This window comes from Heterodontus francisci, chromosome 9, assembly GCF_036365525.1.
Source record: "Heterodontus francisci isolate sHetFra1 chromosome 9, sHetFra1.hap1, whole genome shotgun sequence".
Classification (NCBI taxonomy): Eukaryota; Metazoa; Chordata; class Chondrichthyes; order Heterodontiformes; family Heterodontidae; genus Heterodontus; species Heterodontus francisci.
The window spans coordinates 32,350,506-32,376,493 of record NC_090379.1 but is presented as its reverse complement, the minus strand read 5'-3'; the positions used below and the strand labels follow the sequence as shown (position 1 = coordinate 32,376,493).

The 25,988-nt window shown below is 45.3% G+C and overlaps 1 protein-coding gene across 1 annotated transcript in view; it reads right to left on the bottom strand.

Moving 5' to 3' along the window:
- Positions 1-25,156, bottom strand: part of prima1 (proline rich membrane anchor 1) — a 92,876-nt gene extending 67,720 nt beyond the window's left edge. Inside the window, exons 1-2 of the mRNA XM_068038268.1 lie at positions 24,822-25,156; positions 24,554-24,701 (exon numbers count right to left, since the gene is read on the bottom strand). Coding sequence (XP_067894369.1) covers positions 24,554-24,701; positions 24,822-24,899 — 226 coding nt within the window. The 5' untranslated portion in view covers positions 24,900-25,156. The remainder of the gene's footprint in view (positions 1-24,553; positions 24,702-24,821) is intronic.
- Between the last annotated feature and the right edge of the window lie 832 nt (positions 25,157-25,988).

Here is a 25,988-nt window from a genome sequence, read left to right as displayed (position 1 = left end):
GATGGTCACATGCATGCAGTCAATGACACCCTGCACCTGTGGGAATCCAGCAATGGTCCCAAATCCAAAGGCCATCTTGGCCTGACTCTCAGGGTCTTTCCTGAAACGGATAAAGTTGCCAGCCCTCCTGTACAAAGCATCAGTGACCTCCTTTATGCAGCAGTGCACTGCAGATTGAGAGACCCCACACACATCACCAGTTGATCCCTGGAATGATCTATAGGCATAGAAGTTTAGAGCCACTGACACTTTGAGGGCCACAGGCATAGGGTGACCACCAAAGCCCATTGGTTATAGGTCATTATTCAGCAGTGCGCATAGCTGTGTGATGGCCTCTTTGGTCATCCGCAGTCGTCTCTGACACTGGCTCTCAGAAATCTGGAGGTATATCATGCGAGACCTATAGACTCGCTGGCGTGTATGGATTACTCTGCGCCTTGGTGACTGTTGCTGCTCACGTCTGGAAGGTTCCTCGTGGGCCATACCAGCCTCTTGGGACCGCCTCCGGTGGAGATGCCTCATCATGGCAAGGGGATCCAGGAACACAGGGTGGATCATACTCATCTCTATGCTCCTAGTCACTTCAGGTTCCTTCCAAAGTTCACTCTCACCTATCTTGGCAGAGATGTGTCTTAATTCCTGCTCAGCAGTGTTCCAGCATGAGGTGCATGTTATGGCATGCACTTCGTGCACAAACTTTAGATACGTGTGAGTCAATGATTACGACCAGGTAAGAAAGGGGTCTAGGGTTCCCTCTCAGCCTTTGCCTGGTCTTACCATAACAGTGTTTAATTTTAAACACACCGTATTTTTAGCTCCCCCTTGGTGAATCCTTGTTCAATACTTTACAATTGTAAGGCAAAGAAATCAATTTGGGGGGGATGGCCGCTCTGCATATTTAAATGAGTTGCTGCACTCAAGATCGTGGCAGTGCACAGCCCACACCTGCGGGCGGCCATTTTTTCGCCCCCTGCTGGGCCAGCCCTTTCTGTGCTACAGTACTGTTAAGCCTACCCAGAGGCAGGAAGAGTTGAGATAACATTTCCATTTGTTCAGTACTTGTGGAGGGATAGTTATTTTGACATTAACTCAGATAACCCAGAAACTTGCATTTTGTGCAATGATTCATTTTGTGTGTAAGCAATAATAGCACAAGCACTTCAGCTCCCACTCACTGAAGGAAAATGGCTTTTTGAGCCCATCATTTCTCTTTCATTTTAATTAATTATTTCTCTAAAATACAAAGATCATGCCCCCTGAAATATGGGCTGCACCTTTACTGGAATTCAGTTAATGATTTTGCTTCAATTACTGCCAGAACTAAATAAATCAGACTTTTTAACAAGAGTCAGCTGGCTTATTTCTAGTTGTTAAGCTTGTATTATTACATTTAAGATTTTATTGGTCAGCTTGACTTACTATTGCCAACATTTTCAGGCCATTTTTCAAGCCAAAATCCTAACATCCAGCATTTCACTTCAATGTGGTCTAATGCCACACAGTCAGAGATGACTGCCTGGGCATGAATAAGTCATTTATCAACGCTCGGCATTGGGCATTTACATGAAAGATCTTTACTTGTGCTTCACAGACTGCCTATACATTCAATGTGTTTAAATTATGCCATCTGATTCACTGACTCTTTTTCCCACATACCTGCAGGTGATCATACACAAGCCCCTGGGGAAGCTAAAATTGGTAAGACATTGCTATCTCTCCAAACTTTTAACTAAGCAAGTCTGTCAAATGACTGAACCTCTGTCCCTTCAGGAATGCTTCACCAGTCAGCTCCTTAATGCAAATGAAAATAGTCCTTTGGATATTGTTTCAGATATCCCACTGCCAGCCCCAGGTGACTGCAAATGGCAAGAAGAAATAAATGCCCTGTTAATCTGTTTTTGGTGGTGTAGACTCAGACACCAGGCAAATTCCCTTGCTCTTCTTTAAACAGATCTGTTACATGCATCTGAAAGAGCTGTCAGAGTCTTGGTTTAACACCTCATTTGAAAAGCAGCACCTCTGACAATACAACATTTTTCCAATACTGCATAGATATGGCAGTTACTGTCATCTGCTTAAGTGGGCCTTGAATCTATACCCTTCTAACTCAAGAGGTTAAGAGGGTGACCACTGAACTAAGGCTGACCCTTGTGAATCTCATGGTATTCAAACAATACTTCAGGTAGCAAGTTAGTGTATATTTTATGTACTGATCTGCCTCATGTGTGTTTAAGCAAAATGCTTTTTAAGTCACTTCATAAAACCCACAAATTACAGCCACTACCCTTACTTAGTGATTCTCTGGTGACTATCACCCCATATAATAAAGAATCTAAAGATTAGTATTCCAACATACAGAAACTCAGACTAATCAAGCCAATGAAAATCAAGAATGCCTTTAGTTGATATACCTTATCCACACTACATTATTAATTAGGCTGGAAGATTAATTGTCTGTGATAAGTATGAATATGCAAGAAAGACAATAGCCCTGGTAACTCTAGCATTGAAAGGCTTCCTGCACCATTTCTACAGGAAGACATTAATGACACTAATTGACAAAGAAGCTTTATGTGCGGAGGACATGGTTCTGGCAACATCAGCAAAGTACTAAATCTAATAGAGCTATGCAACCAAGGAGAAACACCAGCTGTGGCAACCTACCTAGATGTGCAGAAAGTATCTGACTGGGTGGAACAGAACTTCTTTCAGCTCTGTGTATATTTGGCTTTGTCCCATATTTAATAATGCACACAAATAATATAGCACAACACACAGACGTATATTCTAATGTCTGTGTTACGACCAAGTGACAAAGGGGTCTAGGGTTCCCTCTCAGCCTTCACCTGGTCTTACCATAACAGGGTTTAATTTTAAATACACCGTTTTGTTTTAGCTTCCCCTTAGTGAATTCTTGTTCAGTAACTTACAATTATAAGGCCAAGAAACGAGCCAAACAGGTTTTCTTAGGTTTAAAGAAAAAAGATTGAACTTCATTAAACTTGTACTCTAATTCGGTAAATGCCTACGGATACGCGACACACCCATGCTTGCATGCATATACGCGATACACACATGCAGATAGAGACAGAAAAGAACAGAAGAAATAAAGTGGAAACGTTTTAGGCATTATCTGAAGATGGTTTTGGTTACTGTTCTTTGAGCTCACTGTAAAATCCTTGATTGTAGGTAGGTCTTGCTTTTTGTTGGGGCCCAGTATTCTCCTTAAACCTTGTTCGATGTAGGAGACTTTTCTCTCTTGAAGTTCATGTGTCCTCAGCGGGTCCAGAGGCTTGTGAGAAAGAAATGAGAGCAGACAGGAGAGGTTTTCTCACTCCAGGAGAAAACAGTCTTCTGAATTCAAACTCTGTAGCTAATTCAAAAAACCCTGGACTAGCCAGTTAGTCATGTGACCAGCTGGTTTAACCAGTTCTGGCTTTTGTGGATTGTATCACCTTAGCAGTCGCTGGAATGCTCTTCTTTATACCTTCAATGTCCGGTGATCAAAATCCATTGTGGGTTGAATGTGTCAGGGAATGGTCCTTTTGGCTCCACAAGCACTGTCTGTTAGTCTGCAAATGTTTTTCAGCTACGTGTCTGGCAGCCCTTGTAACAGGCCTTCTATTCTTCCCAGCAAGTTTAAAATCAATGTTCATATGACAAAATTAATATGCCTCATTCTTGGCAGGTGGGGGCCTGCATGACACCTCCACACCCAGCGGAATGAACTGCGATTTGAGAAAAGCACATTTCATTTAAAAAGGTCGAGGGAGAAGATATAAGACACATAAAAAAGCATGCATCTCTCTCTCTCTCAGTCGTTCACATTCATCCATAAATCCAAAGACTTATTACAGCCTGTCTTTTCTTGGTAGCAGTGTTGCTTTATACTGCCTTTTTTGGTATCCCGATAAACCTGTGGTTCTTTGGGGAAGTTTTTCTTCAGTTTGTCCATTTCTATGACTGCCTACGCCCTTTGATCATGTTGAGGTCTGCAAAAAGGTGGGGGGGGGCGGGGGCGGAATTTAATTAGCCCTAAATTGGAATTTTTTTGCTCAGGAGAGTCAATAGTGCTTTCAGTGCTTTGCTGAGTCAGGCAAAAGCTTTTCACTTCAAGGGATAGGAGGTTCTCTTTTTTTCTGACTGTGGGGGAGGAGTCTTTGCTAATCTCCCCTTTGTCCCAGAGGACACTCCTGCCTGCAAGTATTTGTGCAGACTCTACTGCACTCCCCTGTGGCACTTCGACGAGGCAAGGCATCACCATCATGGTTTCTCTGCCCCCTAGAGGTCTTTCTTTGTCTCTGCAGGTTCCTGTAAATGCTGTTAGCAACTCTGGTGGGGTGCTTCTAGTGTCTGCATTTACATAGGAGGATGTGGGGTCTAACTTTTCAAATTTTTCGGGGTTGGCTGACCGGACAGTAGGGGTTTTTATCCGGAATTCCTCCTGGGACTTCCTTCAACCTGCCCTCTTGGTCCCTTTATCCCTTCCCTTTCAAATCTTTTGCCAGCCTTGTGCCTGCCTGTCCCTATTTGTTCTCAACGGGGGTCCCTTACAGTTCACCAGCCCTCTGCTGCAGGGTCCTCCTAACACTGGTACAGAACTTAGGGGTGCAGGTTTCACTGTAGAGTCATAGAGTTACAGACTACAGAAACAGGCCCTTCGGCCCATCGTGTCCGTGCCAGCCATCAATTATCCATCTATTCTAATCCCATTTTCCAGCACTTGGCCCATAGCCTTGTATGCTATGACGTTTCCCCTCAACCTGGCACAAGTGGCAACTCCAGCAGTACTCCACCACATCTTTGTGAAGTTTTGGCCAGTCAAACTGCTGTCTTATGCGGGCTTTGGTCTTTCGTATACCGGCATGTACAGCCACTGTAGTTTCGTGGGCCCTTCTTAATATTTCTCTCCGGTACCTCTGTGACACTGGTGAACTACTGTCCATTCCTTGCTCTCAGGTCTGTGAGGAGAACTCCATTTCCTCATGAGTACCTCATTCTTTAAATAGTAGCAATCAGGAACTCCCTCTGCTTCACTTTCAGACTGGGCAGCCTGTGCTAACTCTCGCAATACTGAGTCAGCTCGCTGAGTCTCAGTTAGGGAAAATTTATTTATTTCACTCCCTGGGTCTTCTAACTTCCCAAAGAAGGTCTCAGACAGACAGCCCTCGTGGTCATCTTCCTGCAGTGCCAATTCAGTCTCCTCTGGGGGAGCTGGTTTGATCATGGCCTGATTCATTACACATTCAGGGAAACTGCAGGGGACCGTCCCCTGACACTGCCCTGTCTCTCTGACCTCCTGCAGTCTTTCTTTCACTACTGGGAGGGCTACCACTTTCACCCCAGCCAGATCATTACCTAGCAGTCAGTCTTCAGATGACCTGCCTTATTACAATGGAAGCACACAGGTCTCCGAGTCTCACTCCTGCTCACAGCACCTTCTTTTTTGGCTAGAGGAGGGCCCCCTGTGTCTCCAGCTTTTCTTTCTCTCCCAGGACTGCTTGGGCTCCTATCACCTTCCCACCCTTTGTCCTTTACGGATTTGTGGGGGTGATTAGGAAATGTTTGCCCCTGGGAAACCGACTTATAAATTAAAGCAAACTCATCAGCTAGAACGGCCGCTTGCCAGGCTCTTTGAACCCACTGCTCCTCTACATGGGTCTTTGTGGTAAGTGAGAGAGAGTATTTAAATTCCTCTAACAGAATTACTTCTCTGAGATTCTCATAGCTGAGCTGCACTTTAAGAGCCCTCAGCCACTGTTCAAAAGCCAGCTACTTACTTCTTTCAAACTCTAGGTAAGTTTGATTAGCTTGCTTCTTGAGGGTTCTAAACTTTTGGCGATAGGCTTCGGGTACTAATTCATATGCCCCAAGGATAGCATTTTTGGTCAGTTTGATGAGCTCTCACCTGGCAACAGGGAATAAACTTCATAGGCTTTTCCGGTTTGCTTGCTTTGTAATAAAAGAGGCCAGGTCTCAGCTGGTCATTTTAGCTGCCTTTCCAGTTTCTCAAAAGACACAAAAGAACGCTTCCACATCTTCCTCATTGAATGTTGGGCTTAGTTGAGATAGTTTTAACAATTCTATACCCAGCCCTAAATTACACTCCTCCATATTGGCCATGCTTTCACTGGGGTTACTCTGTCACTCCCTAATTAACTCAAGCCGCCTTAGCTCTCTTTCTTCGCATTCTTTCTGGAAGGTTCTATCTCTCTCTCTTTCCCCGTCTCTCTTTCTTTCTCCTGTCTTTCTTTTTCTTCACGTTCCTTCTGAAAGTCTCTTTCTTTCTCCCTCTCCTGCCTCTCTCTCTTTTTCCCTTTCCTCAAATTCAAGTTTCCTCTGTTCCAGTTGTATCTTTGCCAACAATACCCTATCATGGTCTGCTTCTAACCCTGTTTCTGCTTCTTCAGATTCAAGGGAAAAATGGTTGGCCACTAGCCTTAGGAGTTCAGACTTCCTAGTCTTGCCACATACAGTGATCCCACACTGCTCAGCCATTTTCCTCAACTCCTCCATAGACAATGCTTTTAACTTATCCCAAGTTACTTCACCCTGGCTTGGGGAGCTACTAGCTTCAGTTGCAGACATGTTAGTATACAAGCACACACAACCACATGAAAACCTGTACTGAAATCTTGCTCTTTTTTGATTGGAAACAATGTGGCTTCCCACTTCCAATTTCTCTTGTTTGTCTGTGGGTCAAATCCAGGATGGCAGCCCCCAAATTTCTGTTACGACCAGGTGAGAAAAGGGTCTAGGGTTCCCTCTCAGCCTTCAAATGCACTCACCGTAACAGGGTTTAATTTTAAACACACCGGTTTTTTTGTAGCTCCCCCTTAGTGAATCCTTGTCCACTAACTTCCAATTATAAAGCAAAGAAATGAGCCAAACAGGTTCCTTAGATTTAAAGAAAAAAGGTTGAACTTTATTCATCTTAAACTCTAATTCGCTTAACGCCTACAGATACACGATGAGCCCATGCTTGCATGCATATGTGATACACGTGATACAAGAGCAAAAGAAATAAAGTGGAAAAGTTTGAGGCAATATCTGAAGATGGTTTTGGTTACGGTTCTTTGAGTTCACTGTACAGTCCTTGATTGTAGATAGGTCTTGCTTTCTGTTGGGGCCCAGTATTCTCCTTAAACCTTGTTCGATGTGGAAGACTTTTCTCTCTTGAAGTTCATGTGTCCTCAGTGGATCCAGAGGCTTGTGAGAAAGAGTTGGGAGCAGACAGGAGAGGGTTTCTGACTCCAGGAGCAGTCTTTCTTCTGAGTTCAAACTCTGTGGCTAGTTCAAAAAACCCTGGACCAGCCAGTTAGTCATGTGACCAGCTGGTTTAACCAGTTCTGGCTTTTGTGGATTGTATCACCTTAGCAGTCGCTGGAATGCTCTTCTTTACACCTTCAATGTCTGGTGATCAAAATGGATTGTGGATTGAATGTGCCAGGAAATGGTCCTTTTGTCTCCACAAGCACTGTTTGTTAGTATGCAAATGTTTTTCTGCTAAGTGTCTGTCAGCCCTTGTAACAGTCCTTCTCTTCTTCCCAGCAAATTTAAAATCAATGTTCATATGACAAAATTAATATGCCTCATTCTTGGCAGGTAGGGGCCTTCATGACACTCAGTCTTAGCCTTCAGGTTATGTACACCATAGGGTTTCCCCTTTTATTCCTATGTAGTTACTACTCCTTTCAAGCCCCTTGCTGGTTAAGGTGCATTTGCAATTAAGAGAATAATTGCAAGTAAGACATACCATGAAAATGCACTTTCTAAACAAGATGACATATTGCTCTTTGTGATCAACTCTTCAGTTCTCTCGCTACAACACTGAGTGACACAAGGACAAAGCATATCTAATCCTGCCTTTCTGCAGTTCTAGTCTATTACCCCCTCAACTCATTAGGAGATTAGGTTTCCTCTCTATTGCAAGACTTAATAAATATCAAATTTCTCTTACCACTTTTGAAATAAAAGACCTTTGTTTACAAGGACATATGATATAAGAAATAAACAGGGAAAACAACATTGTCAAATTCCAACTAAAGGCAAAATTCCCAAGCCTAGATTATACTATGATCTTTCACTCATTTGATCTGTAGAAACTTGCCATTCCCTTTCCATGCAATAATGAAATTAATATTGCAATTTAGAAGAATCTTGCAGCACTCTAAAGAGTAAAAACTAACCACAGAGTTAAATGCAGCCTTCATTAAAGGTGCAGAAAGTTTTGTGAACATGTCAGGAAATACATAGAGCACTGGCTCTGGGACAGAAATAAAAGCTGGTTTGTTTACCATTTCATTAAGCTGAACTACAGAATAAGCACATTAAGAAAACTGCTAAACCAGAATGTGAAAAGCATGCTAACAGTAACAGGAAGGAAGGATGGAAGAATGGACTTGAATTTTTATAGTACTGTTCATGTAACAGCCAATTTCCAAACTGCAAGTTGCCACAAATAACAAATGAATGAATGAATGACCAGATAATTTGTTTCTGGTGGTCCTAATTGGGGAAAGAATGCTGACCAGGACAACAGAAATTGGTTACGGGACATTTTCAGTCGCATAACCCGTGGTGTACAGAGATTGCGTGACCCAAACAGACCTGAGGCTGGCCTAAAATTGGGCTTCGGGCCTCATTTACATTATTTGGATGAGCTGCTGGCACCTATCGCACCTCCAAAGGCAGCTTGCCCATTTTACATTGTTGAACATTGGGACACTTGAGGAAGGTGCAGTGATACCTAGCTATTGTGTACTTGGAGGGTATTCTCATGCTCGTAGTGGTTCCACAGCTATGTTTTTTGTTTTTCAAAGTTTACTTTTTGGTGACTTAAAATTCCCAAGTGGAGCAGGCCTGGCTCCTGCTCTGCTCTCCAATTTTCAAATTAGCAGAGGGGGCCTAACCTAGGTATTAGGCCCCTCACACACAAATGTAAGGGCTATGATGACTGTTTTAGGCAGCCACCAGGAAATCCACAAAAAATGGCTTAATCCAATATCGGGTCAGGAACACAAACAAGAAATGCTGGAAATACTCAGCAGGTCTGGCAGCATCTGTGGAGAAAGAAGCAGAGTTAATGTTTCAGGTCAGTGACCCTTCATCAGAGAGTCAGGCATCTTTGGAGTGCAGGACATTTCCTGCTGAAATTAGCTCTTGTTGCATTAAGTTTTACCCCCATAAAACATCCAAGCAACAAGGTCCAATTTCTACCCCAGAATTCTTTTATGTCCACTAGAATAGTTGAACATCCCATATGAAAATGGCACTACAACAAGCTTACTTCAACAGCACCTTTATCTGCTATCACTTTCACGTTCCCCTCCAAGTCACACACGATCCTGACTACTAAGGCAGATTTTTAAAAAAATTATACATGTGATATGGACGTCGCTGGCAAAGCCAGCCGTCATTGCCCATCCCTAATTGCCCTTGAGGTGGTGGTTCTGATGAAAGGTCACAGACCTAAAACATGAATTCTATTTCTCTTTTCAAAGATACTGCCAAACCTTAGTATTCTCTGTTTTCACATCATTAATAGCCAAAAGAACTGTTCTCCAAAAAAGATAATTATGCATCCAACCTACCATTCTGAGATGTCACTGTCAGCACATGCCTCATTTTCTATTGTCATTGCATCATAATTGCATGTATAAATGAGGCAAACTCTTAAAAGCCTTAAATCAAAGTATTAAGAAAATACATTCCTTCTTGAGTAATATTTTGTATGGTTGAAATTGCTAAGCCGATATAAAATTGCTAAACTTTCGGCAAAATGACCTTCTGAATCTTTTATATGCATATCCTTCAACTAAATGAGGAACCATAACAAATGAAAGTGGATAACCGAGTAACACTTTTTCTAAAGTATAAAGAAACAAAGGAATTCTCCAGTAGCACTGAGCCAGAATGTATCATAATTGAGATTTGTACAAATTCACTGTATTCAACTTTGACAGCACCTTCCAAACCCACGAGCTCGACCAATTACAAGGACAAGGGCAGCAAATGCATGGGAACACCACCACCTGCAAGTTCCCCTCCAAGTCACACACCATCCTGACTCGGAACTATATCGCCATTCTTTCACTGTCGCTGGGTCAAAATCCTGGAATTCCCTTCCTAACAGCACTGTGGGTATACCTACCTCACATGGACTGCAGTGGTTCAAGAAGGCAGCTCATCTCCACCTTCTCAAGGGCAATTAGGGATGGGCAATAAATGCTGGCCTGGCCAGTGACGTCCACATCCCATGAATGATTTTTTTTAAACTTTGTAGCCTTAAAGAAGCATACATACCTACACTTTAGCAGAAGAGTCATTCATTGTGTCAGAATTTAATGTAACCAGTGAACAATCAGCATCCATGTTGATTAGACTTAGAGTCATAGAGTTATACAGCACAGAAACAGGCCCATCGGCCCATCGTGTCTCTGTCGGCCATCAAAAACCTTACTATTCTAATCCCATTTTCCAGCACTTGGCCAGTAGCCTTGTATGCTATGATGTTTCAAGTGCTCATCTAAATACATTTTAAATGTGAGGGTTCCTGCCTCTACCACCTCTTCAGGCAGTGCGTTCCAGACTCCAACCACCCTCTGGGTGAAAACTTTTTTCCTCAAATCCCCTCTAAACCTCCTGCACATTACCTTAAATCTATGCTCCCTGGTTATTGACACCTCCACTAAGGGAAAAAGTTTCTTCCTATCTAACCTACCAATGCCCCTCATAATTTTGTATACCTCAATCATATCTCCCCTCGGCCTCCTCTGCTCTAAGGAAAACAACCCTAGACTTTTCAGTCTCTCTTCATAGTTGAAATGCTGCAGCCCAGGCAACATGCTGGTGAATCACCTCTGCATCCTCTCCAGTGAAATCACATCCTTCCTATAGTGTGGTGCCCAGAACTGTACACAGTACTCCAGCTGTGGCCTAACTAGCATTTTATACAACTCCATCATAACCTCCCTGTTCTTATACTCTATGCCTCGGCTAATAAAGGCCAATATTCCATATGCCTTCCTAACCACCTTATCTACCTTTGTTGCTGCCTTCAGTGATCTATGGACAAGTACACCAAGGTCCCTCTGACCCTCTGTACTTCCTAGGGTCCTACCATCCACTGTATATTCCCTTGCCTTGTTAGTCCTCCCAAAATGCATCACCTCACACATCTCATGATTAAATTACATTTGCCACAGCTCCGCCCATCTTACCAGTCCATCTATATCGTCCTGTAATCTAAGGCTTTCCTCCTCACTATTTATGACACCACCAATTTTCGCGCCATTTGCGAACTTACTGATCATACCTCCTATATTCATGTCTAAATCATTAATGTACACTACAAACAGCAAGGGTCCCAGCACCAATCCCTGTGGTACACCACTGGTCACAGGCTTCCACTCGCAAAAACAACCCTCAACCATCACCCTCTGCCTCCTGTCACTAAGCCAATTTTGGATCCAAATTGCCCTGGATCCCATGGGCTCCTACCTTCTTAACCAATCTCCCATGCGGGACCTTACCAAAAGCCTTACTGAAGTCCATGTAGACTACATCAACTGCTTTACCTTCATCTACACATCGCGTCATGACCTCGAAAAATTCAATCAAGTTAGTTAGACACGATCTCCCCCGACAAAGCCATGCTGACTATCCTTGATTAATCCCTGCCTCTCCAAGTGGAGATTAATCCCGTCCCTCAGAAATTTTTCCAACAGTTTCCCAACCACTGATGTTAGACTCACTGGCCTGTAATTACCTGGTTTATCCCTGCTACCCTTCTTAAATAATGGTACCACATTCGCTGTCCACCAATCCTCTGGTACTGCTCCTGTGACCAGAGAGGATTTGAAAATTTGTGTCAGAGCCCCTGCTATCTCGTCCCTTGCCTCACTTAAAAGCCTGGAATACATCTCATCTGAGCCTGTGGATTTATCCACTTTTAAGCCCGCTAAAACAGCTAATACTTCCTCCCTTTCAATGCTAATATGTTCAAGTATATCATAATTCCCCTCCCTGATCATTACACCTACAACGTCCTTCTCCATAGTGAACACAGATGAAAAGTAATCATTTAAAACCTCACCTGTGTCCTCCGGCTCCACACACAGATTGCCACTTTGGTCCCTAATGGGCCCTACTCTTTCCCTGGTTATCCTCTTGCACTTAATATACTTATAAAACGCCTTAGGATTTTCCTTTATCTTGCCTGCCAATGTTTTTTCATGCCCCTGCTTCGCTCTCCTGATTACTTTTTTAAGTACCCCCCTACACTTTCTATACTCCTCTAGTGCCTCCACTGTTTTCAGCGCTCTGAATCTGCCATAAGCCTCCTTTTTTTCGCGATCCAATCCTCTATATCCCTTGACATCCAGGGTTCCCTGGACTTGTTGGCCCTACCCTTCACCTTAATGGATACATAGTGGCTCTGAACTCTCACTATTTCCTCTTTGAATGACTCCACTGATCTGGTGTAGATTTTCCTACAAGTAGCTGCTCCCAGTCCACTTTAGCCAGATCCTGTTTTATCATCTTAAAATTGGCCGCTCCTCAATTCTGTTCCCCCACTGACACTTCTACCACTTGTCCGGCTTCAACCCCTAGGATTAGGTCCAGTACTGCCCCTTCTCTTGTAGGACTTTCTACGTACTGGCTCAAAAAGCTCTCCTGTGTGCACTTTAAGAATTCCGCCCCCTTTAAGCCTTTTGCACTAAGACTATCCTAGTTGATACTGGAGAAGTTGAAAACCCCTACTATTATCACCCTATTATTTTCACACCTCTGTGAGATTTGACTACATATCTGCTCCTCTATCTTTCCCTGACTGTTTGGAGGTCTGTAGTACACTCCCAGCAAAGTGACTGCCCCCTTTTTGTTTTTAAGTTCTACCCATATGGCCTCATTTGAGGAACCTTCTAAGATATCATCCCTCCTTACTGCAGTAATTGACTCCTTGGTCAACAGTGCAATGCGTCTCTTCTTTTACCCCCTCCCCTGTCATGCCTGAAGATTCTTTACCCTGGAATATTGAGCTGCCAGTCCTGCCCCTCCCTCAACCACGTCTCTGTGATAGCAATAATATCATAATGCCATGTGTTAATTAATGCGCTCAATTCATCTGCCTTACTAGTAAGACTCCTTGCATTAAAATAGATGCAATCCAGCCTTGCATTTTTCACTTGTGCCTTCCAGACTGACTCAGTTCCTTTTCTATATTTGACTGTGCAATGCCTCCTACTTTACCTCCACTCTGTATCCCATCTGCCGCCAAATTAGTTTAAACACCCGCCAACAGCACTAGCAAACCTCCCAGCAAAGATGTTGGTCCCGTGCCGGTTCAGGTGCAATCTGTCCAACTTGTACAGGTCCCACCTTTGCCAGAAACAGACCCAGTGATCCAGGAAACTAAAGTCCTCCCTCCTGCACCACCTCCTCAGCCATGCTCTATTCTCCTATTCCTATACTCACTAGTACGTGGCACTGGGAGTTATCCAGAGATTACAACCTCTGAGGTCCTGCTTTTTTATCTGCTACCAAGCTCCCTAAATTCTTGTTGCAGGACCTCATCCCTCTTTCTACCTATGTCGTTGGTACCAATGTGTACCACAACCTCTGACTGTTCACTGTCTCCCTTCAGAATGTCCTGCAGCTGCTCCGAGACATCCTTGACCCTATCACCAGGGAGGCAACGTACCATCCTGGAGTCTTGTTTGCGGCCACAGAAACGCCTGTCTGTTCCCCTGATAATTGAATCCCCTATCAGTATGGCTCCCCCACTCTTTATCACCCCCTCCTGTGCAGCAGAGCCATTTGTGGTACCACAATCTTGGCTGTTGCTGCTTTCCCCTGGGAGGCCATCCTCCCCCCAACAATATGCAAAGCGGCATATCTGTTTGAGTGAGGGATGGCCACAGGGGACTCCTGCACTACCTGCCTGCATCTACTACTCCTCCTGGTGGTGACCCATCCCTTTTCTGCCTCTGCAGCCAGTACCTGCGGTGTGACCACCTCGCTAAGCCTGCTATCCACGACTTCCTCAGCATCGCGGATGCTCCACAGTGAGTCCATCCGCAGCTCCAGCTGCGCAATGCAGTCAGCTGGTAGCTGCAGCAGGACACAATTCCTGCACAAATGGTCGCCAGCGACACTGCGGGACATAGCACAGGAGGAGCATACCACGGGGCTGAGTTCTCCTGCCATAACTCAGTTCTTTAGTTACTCACTTTAATTACAATAGGGACCTTACTTTACTCCAAACACTACCTACTACAATCTAAATTCCCCACCTTTACTTTTACAGCTACTGAAACTAGTAAAAAAGGGTTAAATACCCACCTGTTCCTACTTACCAATCAGCTGCCTCCTCTTGCAACACATCACTTTCTGAACTGTGACGTCAGTCGTGGAACTCTCTCACTGTCCCTGTGAGAGTGTGTGAGAGTATGCCTCTTTTAAGCCGCTGGACCTCCCGCTCACCGGTGCCTGTCTCCTCGCAGGTGCGCCTTGGTCTCTCTCTTTCCCTGACCTCTCGCAGCCTCTCTTAAGCTGCTGGAACTCCCACTCGCCGGTGCGTGTCTCCTTGCAGGTCCGCCTTGGTCTCCTTGTCCAATCAATTTCCATGAGCATTTGCACAGTAAATTGCTACAAGTGGGACACTGAAATGAACATCTGGGACCTGAGTAACAGGGCAATCAACTGCGAATCCCCTTAGCAAATCATGTTTAAGCATTGTTAAAGAATAACCTAGAGTCTGAACGAGGAAGTGTAAGTTAGAATAGTAAATCAAATTTCTAATCAGGCATAGAAAGCTAAATAAAGGGAAGAAAAGAAAGATTGGATTAAGAGAACAATAAAAAAGAAATAAAAAGCTCAGTGCTACTGGAGAATTCCTAAGTTTCTTTATACTTTAGAAAAAGTATTACTTGGTATCTTTTGTTTCATTTGTTATGGTTCCTCTCTTCGTTGAAGGTTAAGCATTTAAAAGATTCAGAAGGTCATTTTGCAGAAAGTTTAGCAATTGTATATAGGTTTTTAAATCTACAATAACCAAAAGCCAAAGGAATGAGACTCCACACTTGTAAAAGTTAATTGTTAGTGCCAGAGTGGTTGTTGGGCAGTAATTAAGACTTACCATGCTGTTAAACAGGGTTATTATAAAATCACAGAATAGTATTCAGACAAGGAGGTGATTCAACCCATCAAGTCTGCACCGGTTTTTTCAAAGATCAACCAGTTAGTCTCACTCCCCCACTCATTCTCCATTTCCTTGCAATTTATATCTCCTTTCACTATTTATCCAATTCATTTTTTTAATTCTTTCATGGGATATGGGTGTCACTGGCAAGGTCAGCATTTGTTGCCTATCCCTAATTGCTCTTCACAACTGAGTAGCTTGCTGGGTCATTTCAGTGTGCAGTTAAGAGTCAACTACATTGCTGTGAGTCTGGAGTCACGTGTAAGGTAGGCCTGATCAGGTAAGGATGGCACATTTCCTTCACTAAAGGACAGTTGTGAACTGGCTGGGTTTTTACAACAATCGATGATAGTTTCGTGACACCATTACTGAGTCTAGCTTTTAATTCCAGATAGTTATTAATTAATTAAATTCAAATTCCACCAACTGGTTGGGATTTGAACCCGTCGCCCCAAGGAATTAGTCTGGGCCTCTTGATTACCAGTTAAGTGACATTATCACTAATCCACCATCTCCCCATTTTGAAGGGTTACAGGTGCAAAGTGATTGCAAAACAATCTAGTTATTTACTGCTGGGCACTTCTCTCTTGAAGCTGAACCAAGCAACAATTAAACTCCGAGCAACCTAACTTTATGTTTACTCCACAACAATTAGAGTTTGTTTGCTTAAACGGGACACAATTCCACTTTAGCAGAACAATCTATCCATTACATTGTATTAAACTCCCGTACTTATAATACAGTGCATCATCTCATTTAATGTGAACAATGTCATGGGACATCCACTCATGATGCATGAGAGTGCAGATTTAAGGCTTTGTTGTATAAGTTACACACGGAAACTGGTAGCTGTTTCTATTTTAGTTGTAAGCATATGAATTAGTGTAAAATATTTCCAAGTTCAAGATGGCTCCTGGGCTGGAAGCTCCCTAGGAAGCTCCCTTGCTGTTCAACTCTATCCATGGCCATCTGCTCCCATCCCTAACGTTTTCTCCCCCAATCTGCCCTCTTAAACTGTTTAAATTCCCCTGGCTCTTTAAATCAGTTCATTTTAGCCCTATCTAAAAGTTAACAGTTAGTTTAGTGTATGTTACCTGGGCCCACTGCCCTCCCCCAGCCACACCTGCTCTTTGTTTTCTCAATGAAATTGATCCGGATGAAACTGACGAGCACAGCTGCCGATACTTCAATCTCCGATCCTGCTATCTTCACAGTCCAGAGTGTCTGCAGCCACGGCATGCGGTAAGTCCATTGAGGTGAAGAAGGAGCTGCGGGACCCGAGAGAAGTCCTGTGAAAAGGTGCCCCGAACACCCAAAAAATCCACGAACGGCGCCCCCGGCCGCAACTTCAAAGCGCCCGCGGGAGATGGCTCGGAGAGCATCTGCAGCGCACTGTCGGCAATGCTGCATGCCTTTATTTAAACCACTGCAAAAAAAAAAACCCTTAGCAAATGTAATCACCTCTAAGTCTGCCAAATGATGCTTCACCTCCCGAAGGACGTGGATGAGCTTTCCGGACGTCGATGGTGGGCACTGAGGAAATGGCTTATTACCTGCACCAGATTCCACCCCCCCTCCCCCCCCCTTTACCCCCCTTCCACCCCCCCCCACCCCCGTCCCCTTCCCTGCTCCACCCTCTCAGCTCACCCCCTCACAACCCCGTCCCAGCCCGCCCCCCCCTCGCACCATCTTCACCCCGCACCCCCTTCCCCTGCACACCCCCCCCACCCCCTCCCTCTACCCCTCCCCCTTGCATCCCCTCCTCCCACCGGCACCATCCTACACCTGTGTAGGGGCCCCAACAACCCCACTGCCTTGTGGGCGTCTCGGGAGAGACCAAGGCTAAGGGAGTAAACCCTAACAGAAAATCCGGAGCGGAACCCCGTAGGCGGTCATGTGTCACCTTTGGCATGTTTCCGGCAGTTCCTGCAGCCATACTGGTGCCAAACGTCGTGTCCTGCACTCCTTTGGACCCCACCAGAAAGGCCGAGAGGGGGGTTTTGACGACTGGGCAACTCTCAACCTCCATAAATTTGCCCAGGCATGCGCCATGGAGAGGTCACTCCATAGTTGCCTCACAGCGACTAAAACAACACGGAAGGCAGCAGTTACGGGTTATAAGTCCAGATAAATTGGCGTAGAAACTGGGCGCCACGGGTTGCCTTTGTCGGTGGGAGAGGTCATTGCACCTCACTGGACAGCTACCGCCCGCGTCAAACCGGGCAGCCCCCGGTCAATAAGGTTCTGTCCCGCCACAGTCTGCCTGCTTCAATGGGTGCTTGGAGCTCAGGGTCATTGCCCGAAAGGTGGACTGATACACCGCACCAAACAACATGAAAAAAGGAAAGAAGGTACCAGCCCTTCGCTTTGCAAGCTGGAACGTCAGAACTATGTGTCCTGGCCTGTCGGAAGACCTTACACAAATCAACGATTCTCGGAAGACCGCCATCATTAACAACGAGCTCAGTAGACTCAATGTAGACATTGCAGCACTTCAGGAGACTCGCCTCCCCGCAAGTGGCTCTCTAGCAGAGCAAGACTACACCTTCTTCTGGCAGGGCAGGGATCCTGAAGAACCAAGACAGCATGGAGTGGGCTTCGCCATCAGAAACTCCTTGCTCAGCATGATAGAGCCTCCCTCAAATGGCTCGGAACGCATACTGTCCATCCGACTGCTCACCACCTCTGGTCCAGTACACCTACTCAGCATCTATGCTCCAACACTCTGCTCCGCACCTGAAGCTAAAGACCAGTTCTATGAACAACTCCATAACATCATTAGCAGCATCCCCAACACCGAACACCTATTCCTGCTGGGGGACTTTAATGCCAGGGTTGGGGCCGACCATGACTCATGGCCCTCCTGCCTTGGGCGCTATGGCGTTGGAAGGATGAATGAGAACGGGCAGAGACTGCTTGAGTTGTGTACCTATCATAACCTCTGCATCACCAACTCGTTCTTTCACACTAAACCCTGTCACCAGGTTTCATGGAAGCACCCAAGATCACGTCGTTGGCACCAGCTAGACCTCATTGTCACAAGGCGAGCCGCCTTAAACAGTGTTCAAATCACACGCAGCTTCCACAGTGCGGACTGCGACACCGACCACTCCCTGGTGTGCAGCAATGTTAGACTCAGACCAAAGAAGTTGCATCATTCCAAGCAGAAGGGCCACCCGCGCATCAACACGAGCAGAATTTCTCACCCACAGCTGTTACAAAAATTTCTAAATTCACTTGTAACAGCCCTTCAAAACACTCCCACAGGGGATGCTGAGACCAAGTGGGCCCACATCAGAGACGCCATCTATGAGTCAGCTTTGACCACCTACGGCAAAAGTGCGAAGAGAAATGCAGACTGGTTTCAATCTCATAATGAAGAGCTGGAACCTGTCATAGCCGCTAAGCGCATTGCACTTTTGAACTACAAGAAAGCCCCCAGCGATTTAACATCCGTAGCACTTAAAGCAGCCAGAAGTACTGCACAAAGAACAGCTAGGCGTTGCGCAAACGACTACTGGCAACACCTATGCAGTCATATTCAGCTGGCCTCAGACACCGGAAACATCAGAGGAATGTATGATGGCATGAAGAGAGCTCTTGGGCCAACCATCAAGAAGATCGCACCCCTCAAATCTAAATCGGGGGACATAATCACTGACCAATGCAAACAGATGGACCGCTGGGTTGAGCACTACCTAGAACTGTACTCCAGGGAGAATGCTGTCACTGAGACTGCCCTCAATGCAGCCCAGCCTCTACCAGTCATGGATGAGCTGGACATACAGCCAACCAAATCGGAACTCAGTGATGCCATTGATTCCCTAGCCAGCGGAAAAGCCCCTGGGAAGGACAGCATTACCCCTGAAATAATCAAGAGTGCCAAGCCTGCTATACTCTCAGCACTACATGAACTGCTATGCCTGTGCTGGGACGAGGGAGCAGTACCCCAGGACATGCGCGATGCCAACATCATCACCCTCTATAAAAACAAAGGTGACCGCGGTGACTGCAACAACTACCGTGGAATCTCCCTGCTCAGCATAGTGGGGAAAGTCTTTGCTCGAGTCGCTCTGAACAGGCTCCAGAAGCTGGCCGAGCGCGTCTACCCTGAGGCACAGTGTGGCTTTCGTGCAGAGAGATCGACTATTGACATGCTGTTCTCCCTTCGTCAGATACAGGAGAAATGCCGTGAACAACAGATGCCCCTCTACATTGCTTTCATTGATCTCACCAAAGCCTTTGACCTCGTCAGCAGACGTGGTCTCTTCAGACTACTAGAAAAGATCGGATGTCCACCAAAGCTACTAAGTATCATCACCTCATTCCATGACAATATGAAAGGCACAATTCAACATGGTGGCTCCTCATCAGAGCCCTTTCCTATCCTGAGTGGTGTGAAACAGGGCTGTGTTCTCGCACCCACACTTTTTGGGATTTTCTTCTCCCTGCTGCTTTCACATGCGTTCAAATCCTCTGAAGAAGGAATTTTCCTCCACACAAGATCAGGGGGCAGGTTGTTCAACCTTGCCCGTCTAAGAGCGAAGTCCAAAGTACGGAAAGTCCTCATCAGAGAACTCCTCTTTGCTGACGATGCTGCTTTAACATCTCACACTGAAGAATGCCTGCAGAGTCTCATCGACAGGTTTGCGTCTGCCTGCAATGAATTTGGCCTAACCATCAGCCTCAAGAAAACGAACATCATGGGGCAGGATGTCAGAAATGCTCCATCCATCAATATTGGCGACCACGCTCTGGAAGTGGTTCAAGAGTTCACCTACCTAGGCTCAACTATCACCAGTAACCTGTCTCTAGATGCAGAAATCAACAAGCGCATGGGTAAGGCTTCCACTGCTATGTCCAGACTGGCCAAGAGAGTGTGGGAAAATGGCGCACTGACACGGAACACAAAAGTCCGAGTGTATCAGGCCTGTGTCCTCAGTACCTTGCTCTACGGCAGCGAGGCCTGGACAACGTATGCCAGCCAAGAGCGACGTCTCAATTCATTCCATCTTCGCTGCCTTCGGAGAATACTTGGCATCAGGTGGCAGGACTATATCTCCAACACAGAAGTCCTTGAAGCGGCCAACACCCCCAGCTTATACACACTACTGAGTCAGCGGCGCTTGAGATGGCTTGGCCATGTGAGCCGCATGGAAGATGGCAGGATCCCCAAAGACACATTGTACAGCGAGCTCGCCACTGGTATCAGACCCACCGGCCGTCCATGTCTCCGTTATAAAGACGTCTGCAAACGCGACATGAAATCGTGTGACATTGATCACAAGTCGTGGGAGTCAGTTGCCAGCAGTCGCCAGAGCTGGCGGGCAGCCATAAAGACAGGGCTAAATTGTGGCGAGTCGAAGAGACTTAGTAGTTGGCAGGAAAAAAGACAGAGGCGCAAGGGGAGAGCCAACTGTGAAACAGCCCCAACAAACAAATTTCTCTGCAGCACCTGTGGAAGAGCCTGTCACTCCAGAATTGGCCTTTATAGCCACTCCAGGCGCTGCTTCACAAACCACTGACCACCTCCAGGCGCGTATCCATTGTCTCTCGAGATAAGGAGGCCCAAAAGAAAGAATTTCCAAGTGAGTTTGTCTTGTAAGTAATAAGACAAAGTCACACTTACGATAAAATATTTTATGTGATTGTAAATTTAAGCTATAAGAATAATGATAACGGAGATATAATTTTGTAAGGGAGAAATAGATAGTTTGACAGAGAAGAATGAAATTAGTACTGCAGGAGAAAGTAGCGACTAATTCAAACATACTTGCAGCATATAGTTATTTTCTACTGAGTTAATTGGGCAAATTACTTGCCACTATATGTTTCCCTGAATAGTTGAGGTAGTTAGAATTTCAACCCATGAGCTAAATGTTGTTGGATTGGACCTACTGAGGGAAAAAAAAGTTACATTACAAATTAAAAGTGTGTTCTTTTCCTTCGACTTACACATGACAAAACTATTCTAAACAAAGATCTAATTTGTTTCAAAGGTTCAGTAATTATGTCCAGTCACAAAGATTTCCTTCGAAAAGCTTTTGGTAAACAAATTTAGCCTGTTGAGGCCATTCAAATACATTGCTCTGAAATGGAACATTCATCGAAATGTTAATACACAGTAGTGATTTATAGTAAAAAAAAACAAGGTTACGTTTCAATATATGAAACAGTTTTGTTATACAGATTAGATTCTAGCAAGTAGATAGTTTACTACTATGCATAGCACAAGCATTTCACCCACCAGCAGTGCAATGAATACGATCTTTAACAAAAAAAAAGAAACTGGCCATGAAGATTATTGCTTCAGTTCATTTCCAAAATACCTATCCTTGTAACGTTCATCCCCTTGACATCAAGGCAGCATTTGACTGAATGTAGCATCAAGATCTGGCAAAACTGAAGTCAATGGGAATCAGGGGGAAAATTCTCCACTGCTGGAGTCATACCTGGCACAAAATTTATTCATTCACGGGATGTGGGTGTCACTGGCTAGGCCAGCATTTATTTCCCATCCCTAATTGCCCTTGAGAAGGGGGTGGTGAGCTGCCTTCTTGAACCTGCTGCAGTCCATTTGGGGAAGGTACACCCACACAGTGCTGTTAGGATTGGAATTCCAGGATTTTGACCCAGTGACAGTGAAGGAACGGCAATATAGTTCCAAGTCAGGATGCTGTGTGGCTTGGAGGGGAACTTGCAGGTGGTGATGGTCCCATGCATCTGCTGCACTTGTCCTTCTCGGTAGTAGAGATCGCAGGTTTGGAAGGTGTTGTCGAAGGAGCCTTGGTGCATTGCTGCAGTGCATCATGTAGATAGTTCACACTGCTGCCACTGTGCATCGGTGGTGGAGGGAGTGAATGTTTGTGGATGATGTGCCAATCAGGTGGGCTGCTTTGTCCTGGATGGTGTCAAGCTTCTTGAGTGTTGTTGGAGCTGCACCCATCTAGGCCAAGTGGAAAGTATTCCATCACACTCCTGACTTGTGCGTTGTAGATGGTGGACAAGCTTTGGGGAGTCAGAAGGTGAGCTACTCGCTGTAAGATTCCTAGCCTCTGACCTGGTCTTGTAGCCCCAGTATTTATATACCTACTCCAGTTCACTCTCTGGTCAATGGTAACCCCCAGGATATTGATAGTGGGGGATTCAGTGATTGTAATGCCATTGAATGTCAAGGGGAGATGGTCAAATTCTCTCTCTCTTGTTGGTTCATTGCCTGGCACTTGTGTGGCACAAATGTTACTTGCCACTGATCAGCCCAAGCCTGGATATTGTCCAGGTCTGGCTGCATTTTTACAGGGACTGCTTCAGTATCTGAGGAGTCACGAATGGTGCTGAACATTGTGCAATCATCAGCGAACATCCCCACTTCTGACCCTATGATTGAAGGAAGGTCATTGATGAAGCAGCTGAAGATGGTTGGGCCTAGGACACTACCCTGAGGAACTCCTGCAGTGATGTCCTGGAGCTGAGATGTTTCACCACCAACAACTATAGCCAATTTCCTTTATGCTAGGTACAACTCCAGCCAGTAGGGAGTTTTTCCCCTGATTCCCATTGACTCCAGTTTTGCTAGGGCTCCTTGATGCCATACTCGGTCAAATGCTGCCTTGATGTCAAGGGCAGTCACACTCCCCTCGCCTCTTGAGTTCAGCTCTTTGTCCATGTTTGAACCAAGACTGTAATGAGGTCAGGAGCTGAGTGGCTCTGGCGGAACTCAAATTGAGCGTCACCGAGCAGGGTTATTGCTAAGCCAGTGCCACTTGATAGCACTGCTGACGACACCTTCCAGCACTTTAATGATGTTTGAGAGTAGACTGATGGGGCGGTACTTGGCTGGGTTGGAATTGTCCTGCTTTTTGTGTACAGGACATATCTGGGCAATTTTCCACATTGCTGGGTAGATGCCAGTGTTGCAGCTGTACTTTTCTCAACTGCTTTAAACCTATTTTGCAATAGTTTACAGTGAAATTCCATGTAACCCAGCAGAATAAACAGAGGAGAAATGGAATCCTGAACAATGAGTATTTGGGTTATAATAAACAGATGTTTATAGCACTTTTTGGTAGGGATTGTGATCTTCAATTTTAACAGTCCTTTCTAAGCTTTTACCTCTGTCCAGCTGGATGTTAAAATCAGTGCAAATCTCTAATTTTGTGGAATGGTTACCCTGCTTTTAACACTATTCAGGACCTGCAAATCTTCTGAAAAAATAGAAACAGAATCTGGATCTTTCACAAAAAAATTGCAAACATTGTAACTTAAAATTTCATCCTTACAAATCAGTTAGTTAAAATCACAGGTGATTCAAGTCCTTAAATTTCCAAAACAGCTCAAAGATCTCAAAACATCACAAATTTTCCAGATTTTCGTTCTCAAATTGTGTTGGAAGCAATTTTCGGCACAGCAATTAATTTTAATCTCCCAGCGCTGCAAAACTTTACGTAAAAGCTGAGCTTGTTTGGTCACTGTTGCTGGTGAGTGGAAGTGAACCATGTTGTCAGCAGAAACGCCCACAACAGCCAAGCAAAGACAGACTCGTCCAAAGGTGCCTAAAACAAGGTTACGTTTCAATATATGAAACAGTTTTGTTATACAGATTAGATTCTAGCAAGTAGATAGTTTACTACTATGCATAGCACAAGCATTTCACCCACCAGCAGTGCAATGAATACGATCTTTAACAAAAAAAAAGAAACTGGCCATGAAGATTATTGCTTCAGTTCATTTCCAAAATACCTATCCTTGTAACGTTCATCCCCTTGACATCAAGGCAGCATTTGACTGAATGTAGCATCAAGATCTGGCAAAACTGAAGTCAATGGGAATCAGGGGGAAAATTCTCCACTGCTGGAGTCATACCTGGCACAAAATTTATTCATTCACGGGATGTGGGTGTCACTGGCTAGGCCAGCATTTATTTCCCATCCCTAATTGCCCTTGAGAAGGGGGTGGTGAGCTGCCTTCTTGAACCTGCTGCAGTCCATTTGGGGAAGGTACACCCACACAGTGCTGTTAGGATTGGAATTCCAGGATTTTGACCCAGTGACAGTGAAGGAACGGCAATATAGTTCCAAGTCAGGATGCTGTGTGGCTTGGAGGGGAACTTGCAGGTGGTGATGTTGCAGATTGTAGGGGATGAGATCACGGTCATCTCCTAACCTCAGGGTGAATTTCAACTCCTGACTTTAAGTTAGAGGAGCTCAGTAGGAAGGAGGGTCGGCCCTAGTCCACTCACTCTTCCCAGTCCAGACGTGTTCATCACTTGCGTGGGCTTTTTATTTCTCTCTCACACACACACAAACTAAAGGGACTGAGTTGTATTCTAAGGGCATGTTTTCCACTTACTTGAAGACACCAATTGCCTGGGCGGTGGAGGGGGCGGCGGTGGCGGGGGTAACGGGGGAGGTCGACACGAGCAGATCTCATGGCAGCTGTCAGTCACCGTCTCAAAAACCGATCTCCCGCCTGATTTCTGGAGTTCGCCCTGAGAAAGCTGGCAAAGTAAAACAAACTTGCATTAAACAACCAGCAGACGCGGGGGGCGGGTTGTTCGGGGAGAAGATAACAAATATGATCCACATTATAAGTGTTACCTGCTCACTCCTGCACTCACCTGAAAGAAAAATACCAGCGAGGTGACAAGGCAGCGAATCCAGGGGTAGAGAGTAAATGACAGGTCAGCGGTCAGCATTCCTCCTGCGCGATTAAAACACCAAGTCGCAACACGTTAAATTGGGGCGGGATTACCGCACCAAAAGACAGCAAATCGGCTTCAAATTTGAACTGCTCCCACAAACTTTTTTTGCTTGGGGAGGGTTAGAATGTTCCAGAAAGACTTTCCGTCTCCTCACAGCTAAATTGTCCTTGTTGACTTGTTCCCCGAGACATGAGGCAGCTCCAGCCTCTCTTCACACACTTGCGGATCGCGCTTAAACTGAGAGAGATTTCCGTTCCTTGTTTGAGACAACTTGGCTCTTCTGTTTTATACTGAGAGGCCAGATCTGACTTAATATCGCAATGGCCGCAACACAAAAGTGCTGCCTGAAAATATATATTCAGCGAGCCAGAAAAAGTTAGCAAAGCTTAAAGGAAAAAAAAATCTTCTCCCAAACGGCAGTTTTAACTGATAAGAAAGATCACATAACGCACTCGTTCAGGCAGTTGCTGCAACAGGCGATGTACCGTGAGCACTCGAGAGACTCTGAAGGCATTTTATTTGGAGTCAGTCCGTCTTCGACTTGTCTCTACACGCTTGGCCACAGTTTAGAGGGAGAGCAACACAAACGGCCATGCAGCCACCTCAGGTCGCTTGGGATGTGAGTGAACGCTCCCACTTGCGCCAAATCACCTTGCCGTCGGTCCTTTTGAAAGACAGGTGGAAGGGGTGAAAAACAGCGACGTTGGAAAAAATCAAATTGCACCCCTTCCCACCCCCCCCCCCCCCCCGCCCCTTATTAATCTTTGGCAAGGCGCTGAGCACCGTCGCAGAAAATGTTCAGAGCCAGAGTATCAGTTTGTAACTGTGCGAGCGAAGAGTCCCGAGAGCTGCTGCAAGCGTTTTCTCACATCACTCCACTGCACCCTGGCACATCCTCCAAGTGAGTAGCATCATGTTGGATCTGCATATGCAAAGAATTTCGCCCCAGCTCGCCTCTGAATCTAATCTACGCTCAGCATGCTGCAGCAATTTTTCAGAGCGATGTAGCGTGTCCATTGTGCACTGCCCTGTATTTGACAGCCACTGCTTGGATTTATTCCGCTGGCATATCTGTGTGCGGGC